The following is a 6,285-nucleotide window of genomic DNA, read 5'->3' as shown; positions in this document are numbered from 1 at the left end:
TTTTCCTAAAATATTGATGAAGTTTTTTATTATGGGTTTGACTTTTTTTTTTCATTACAATAAATATGGTTTAGTAGATTGATTTTGAAAAGATTATGTAGGAAACATCGTAATGTAGCTTCTCCTTACCTGTACAAAATTTAAACTTGCTGTTATAAAATACAGATTTCGATAGTTAAGCCCATTCAGGATAATACTCTGTATATTTAAATTTTTTCCCTTTTATTACTTTTAAGAGGAAACGTTAGGCGAATAATATTATTAAGTCAAATTGAGTTCTGTCAAAGTTAAAAAGCTTTGGGGTAAACTGTCAAACCATACAAACATTGACTCACTAGTATTGTATCTAGTTATAAGATGTGTTAATGTATTATCCGTCCGATGAATATTACTACATTTAAATGAAGTAAAGGCATGCTTCAATCTCTTAATGTCATCATACATCCCTTTATTCCCCCTTTATTACTTGATTTAACAATAAAGAAGAGTAAAAAAAAAAAAAATACTATGGAGTACCTATTAAGCTATTACTACGTTACTATATCAATTTTGGGCTTTTGGCCACTTTACAAGCTAGTTTAGGACGATGCTTTCAAGTTTCAATACCTTTGTTTGTGGCTTTTTAATTTTCATTCTGATTTAATATCAATTGGCTTTTCAGTATTTTCGCCCGATTTTGTTGAGTAGCTTTCCTTTCAGGAAGGACTTGTTAAGACCCCAACTTCAAAAGTCCTCTTTATGTGCCCACAAGCTAATAATATGAAATGACACCACAAGCCCCAAAATTAAAAAGGCAAAAATAGGGACACATAAATGATTGTTCCACCATTATATGTGCAATGTCCCATTACTATTGATAGCAATAATTTTAAAGAGAATTTGCTTATTACAACCCTTTGGATTATTGATAAGGTCATTATAGTTGTATTTCGGGTAATAATGTATGTGTTCTTAGTGCTACAAATAAACATTTAGATCGATAAGTGTAATTAATGTTTTATTTCATTTATTATTTTCGATTTTAGCCTTATATGTAGACATTAGTGCTTTATGTTTTGCTTCTTTTTTTCCCTCGAAAAGGGTAATGATATATGTAAATTTCTAGTCATTCGATATGTTTGGTAACTCGTGAATTTTAAAACACGCAAGTTGCCAATCTTTTTCAAGCATGGTAATTGAGATTAGAAGAATCATTAAAATCAACTATTTGATACCCAGGAATATCAAAATTGCTATTCGGTATTGAATTGTGTGATAATCGATCTTTTTTCTTTGGGTGTTTAGGTATATTCATAGTCAAAGATGGGTATAATCGATGATTTTTTCTATTTTGAGTGAATGCTAAATTTTGGTGCCAAACTTCAAACTATTTCAGAAGCATAAAACTACAAGTGTCAAATGAGGTGCTACCTAGATTTGAATCTAGTAGTCATCTTACATTATCAATTCATCTATGGTAAGATTGTGCAAGAAATGATACACTTGTCCTACTTGATATTGTTACTACACGTTTGTAAAATAGTTTTTAATAGCATTGTTGGGACCCATATGACTAACACATGACTAATCAAAAATTCAAAAGATGAAAAGATCCTTCTTATCGATATTCTTAATCTTAAAGAAAAATATCTGCAAATTAAAGCACTCAATTCTATATCATCAAGAGGACCAGCTCCAAGATTTGTCCTGTTAATTGGCTTGTACAGCTATTTTTCTATGTTGTTTGGGACGGTTACAAAATTGCATTTAGCTAGAGCCATTTTCAAGAACATAACCAATCAATGTTAAGAAATATCTTATCACCCGATTTTGGTATAAGGTCACTAAATAAGAAATTGATGTATCATGTTACATGTAATGTTGTTCAAGTATCATCTACCTAATTTAGTAATTTGCTATTTGCATACTAATTAGTTATATACTAGAGTTTCGATTTTTAAAGACTAGGGAGAACTAGGTACTCCATCATCTATTGAAAGAAAAACGCCGCTTTGGTATCTGATTGTGTACATCTGAACCTCCCTAAACTCTGCCCCTAGTGGGATTTATACAAGGAATTTTTGGCTGAAATACTCACTAAAAAATCCGAATCAAATGCTTAACTCATAGCAGCATATAATGCCATACAAAGGCAACCTATAGGTACAAAATATCATCAGGCTAACAATATCCTTACCCAACCAAATAAATTTACAAGCCTGTGATTTTTAAACTAGACATACAATAACAGAACATGAAATCTAATACTACAACTGTATTACACCAATTGTTTATGATGAATAGAAAGATAACCCAACAGACAAAGCCTAACTGAAAGGCTTTCGTCTGCAATTTTCAATGCGGGACAAACATACTCACACTTGTACGTTTGTACCTAACACAGATCAACCGCGACATTGGCTGATGTAGCATTGTTTCCTGCATCGCCTACACTTGATACAACTTTAGGCGACAGTTTGATGACAGTGCAGGTTCGACAAACCGGACAGAATGGTGATTTGGTAAGCCAAACATCAACACACTGAACATGAAAGTAATGGTGACAATTAGGCAGACTTCTGCAGTAATCACCAACCTCGAAACTGTCTAAACAAACCGCACAATCAAGGATTGCAGCATCAGTATTATTAGCCGCAGCAGCAGCAGCAGCAGCAGCAACAGCAGCAGGAGCAGAAGTTTCTTTCTCTGAAACTGTCTGTTTGCTGTACTCGAAACACGGCAGTTTCTTAAGGTCTTGCAGAGTCATGCCTGCACCCTTAATGTAAGGGACACCATCTGCTCCAAAACCTCTACTATATGCCCTCCCAACAATACAAATATGAATTATTACCAAAATTGCAATTCCACAAAATAACAAGAATACAGATATGATAATCTCCATTACCATAACCTATCTTGTCAAAACAGGATTTACCAAAAAAAAATTTGAATATGCTGAGGGGGGCTTCAAATATGATCATTCATAATGGTGTACGATGATTGATGATGATCTCTCCTCGGTCAAATTTCGCCGCAAATTTGCTTAATTTGATTGATTTCCCTCTTAATTCTCCAAGATTTGATGAAATAATCATATTTATGCATCATAATTATTGATCTAATTGGTTTTTGTTTTGTTTCTAAGAAGAAAGAATGAATAAAAATGGAGGCATATAGGAAGGGTTTTTTGTTGTTGTTGTTGTTTTTTTTTTTTTTTTTTTTGAGAGGTAGCTAATATAAATTGAGAGAATTGATGAAAGAGGGATGGAAAATGAGAATGTTTTAGATGTGATTTTTGTAGGCTAATGACATAATTTATTTGTAGGAAGAGTAGAAATCTAAAAGGGTGGTCCACTTGACGTGGAACTAAATTCTTTATTTGGTGCTTATATATATATATTCTTTAATGCAGTTATTTAGAATCACCAATTAGACTTGTTTTTAATGATAGTGTGAATAAATTATAATTTTTATAAGTACTACGGTCTAAGTAGTGTGCAAGTATAAATTTACTTCTGGTAAAAATCTTATGTAAATCGCTAAATAGGTAATGTCCACTCGTCCCACAATATAATGTCTGTTTTTGATGTCGAGATTAAGAAAAACACATTATTTGTATATTATTATTTTTCAAAAATTTAAATTGAAGACACATTTTCTATCATCCTAAAATAGTTGGCTTGATATATAACTATGGAATTAAAATGGTACTCCCTATTAAAATAATCATGAAATTGTCCTATTTACTAAATTTGTCTCTCTTTTTTTTTTTTTTTTTTTTTTTTTTTTGAGGAATATCTATTGATTATTAATTTTTTTTTTTTTGGGGGGGGGGGGAATCTATTGATTAATTAAACTGTCATAAATATGTTAATTTGAAAAAACATATATACTTCAATAAATTGTCATAAAGTATAAAAATTCTTCTTATATAATTAATTAATATAAAGTGTCGTAAAGTATGAAAAATCAATTAACTTTTAATAGAAAATTTTGATTTCAATTTCATTTTAATTTAATTTCCAAAGAAGGAAAAAGGGGTCTAACTAAGATAATCAAACTTGATTGATCTAACAAGAAGCACTACACACAAAGAAAAAAGGCAATTGATGGCCAGCTATTGGTAAAGGATATTGTCACCTTCTTTTTGCTTGAAATAATAATGTAACGACGCGTATAAAGCATATATTGAGTTGCTTGATCAACATCATTATCATTTTCTCTAATAAATGAGATGAAAGGGGGCTATTAAATAATCATTATCATACCTCAAATAACTTTTACACAATTTGTCCTAGGCAAAAATGTCAACTTACCAACTTGCAAGATAATAATATGCAAGCTTGATTTACCTTTTACTACGTTGGATCAATAATTTCTTTCAAACATAAATCATCAAATAAGACACTTTTATGAACATCTTTTCTAAAACAAGAAACTTTTAATGTATCCACTGTTAAGTACTATAGACCACATGAACCATCCAAAATGAAAAATTACGGAAATTAGTTATATAAGTACTTGAGGGTGAGGGAATAGAGTCACACACGAAGATAAGATTTTTTTTTTTAATTTTACATTAAATATCAACAACAAAAGGAATGATTGTATATATAGAGAACAAAGGATGATTAATTTGCGAATTCTTTCCTCAAAAATTAAATAAAATGCAATATTATCCAAATTGAGGTGTATTAGCGCATTCATAAGCACCATCTCAAGAGGGTCATCAAAACGACATTAAGAAGCTCACGACTCATAAATTTATAATATCCAGCTAGAAGGAATCCTTGAGAAAAAATCAAGAAGAAATTAAACTTTTTTTTTTTTTTGAAGAAATTAAATTAAACTAATTAAGGCTTTTAAAGTCATTAATCCAATTTCCTTATAAAAAAGAGTTATTAATCCAATAATCCCAAAACCTAAAAAGAGCAAGATATAATCCCAAAATGGATGAGAACTCTAGGAATATGAAATACACTAACTTTGTGTTTGGGTCCAATTTAGTCCAATTGGGTCTAGGCATTAAATGATCCAATTAAAAGCCCAAGGTCAAGGTTCAACTCTCCAATTGTGCTAAAGTCAAAGGTCAGCCCTCAAAGCAAGCCAATTGGGCTAAGGCCCAACCTCTCCATGAATGAAGAGGTATAAAAGCCATCAATATTCATACATTCATATATATTCATAGATTCATATATTCTCATATACAAGAAAATAAAGCCTCAAGCAACAAATTCTCTTGCATAGTGTTCTTTTTCTACACATTGTACTGACTTTAGCATCGGAGGGGCCTTCCTCGGCAACACCCCCGAGGCTAGTTTACGTGTGTTTACTGTGCAGGAAACCTTCGGCCCAACATAACTTGGACCGAATCCAGTCTTCTCCGTTTCAGCGGACCTTCGGCAAGGTCCCATTGTTTTCACCCGAAACAATTTGGCGCCGCCTGTGGGGAAGACTTTCAAAAATCTTTAAGCCAAATCTCTAACCAAGATCATCTTGCAATTATCTTAGTAGCAATGGCTAAGAACCGCAAGAGCAAAAGCCTCCGTCAAGGAGCGGGCGAAAAGCCTAAAACCCCTACACCATCACCCTCGCCGGACCGGAACTCTCCCAAGGGTGCCAGCTCGGGGGGAGGATCATACAAGGAGGATTCCCTTTCTCCCGTAATTCATGACTCTCATTATAGGCCGAGTCACTCTCGGTCTAGCAGGGGTGAGTCCGATCATAGGACACATTCAGTGCCCCAAAGCCAACCATCGGCTGTGCGCCCTCATTCCCACACTCGGCCGAGGACCCCTTTGACGGGGCCCAGCTCGGAAGAGGTGGCAAGAGCGCTGGCAGTGCTCATGGAGGCGATGAGGGCACAAAATATGCCACCACCTCGTGATCGAACTCCTCCGCATACCCGGCATCAGCGGAGGAAGTTAGACCATGATGGTGGGAAGCTTCCTTCCTTCCGGGAACTGGAAGAGTGGGAAGAGGATTCCTGGAAAAATGAAAAAGAGAGGAAAAAGAACCCTCAATTTTTAAAAGGATCCTCATCCTCAAGACTAGAAGCGCATAAGAGCAGCAGCTCAGCTTCTCGGCCAGAATCTACTCACCGAGAACCTGAGACTGTTCGCCGAAGCGTCCTTGACCGACTCGGCGGCAAGGAACCGAGCGTGTGCAGTCGCCTCTCGTTCCCTGCAGCCGAGGCCCAGACTTCCCAGCCAGGGACGAAAACCACTCCTACCTCTCTAAGAGGGCGGAGCGCGGTCCCTTCGGCCAGGAACAAGGGCAAGGTCGTTATGCTACCCGCCAGTTCAC

At 34.9% G+C, this 6,285-nt stretch overlaps 1 protein-coding gene across 1 annotated transcript; it reads right to left on the bottom strand.

Annotated features, from left to right (window-relative positions):
• Positions 1–2,374: 2,374 nt before the first annotated feature.
• On the bottom strand, positions 2,375–2,881 carry LOC110686750 (RING-H2 finger protein ATL65-like). The gene has a single exon (XM_021863355.1). The coding sequence runs from the start codon at positions 2,879–2,881 to the stop codon at positions 2,375–2,377; it is 507 nt and encodes a 168-aa protein (XP_021719047.1).
• Positions 2,882–6,285: the final 3,404 nt, after the last annotated feature.

Source organism: Chenopodium quinoa, unplaced genomic scaffold (assembly GCF_001683475.1).
Source record: "Chenopodium quinoa cultivar QQ74 unplaced genomic scaffold, ASM168347v1, whole genome shotgun sequence".
Lineage (NCBI taxonomy): Eukaryota > Viridiplantae > Streptophyta > Magnoliopsida > Caryophyllales > Amaranthaceae > Chenopodium > Chenopodium quinoa.
The sequence above is the reverse complement of the archived record's forward strand: the minus strand, read 5'-3'. Positions and strand labels throughout refer to the sequence as shown.

Excerpts from the sequence above, each read along its gene's own strand:
- LOC110686750 (XM_021863355.1), bottom strand. The coding sequence starts at position 2,881 with ATGGAGATTATCATATCTGTATTCTTGTTATTTTGTGGAATTGCAATT.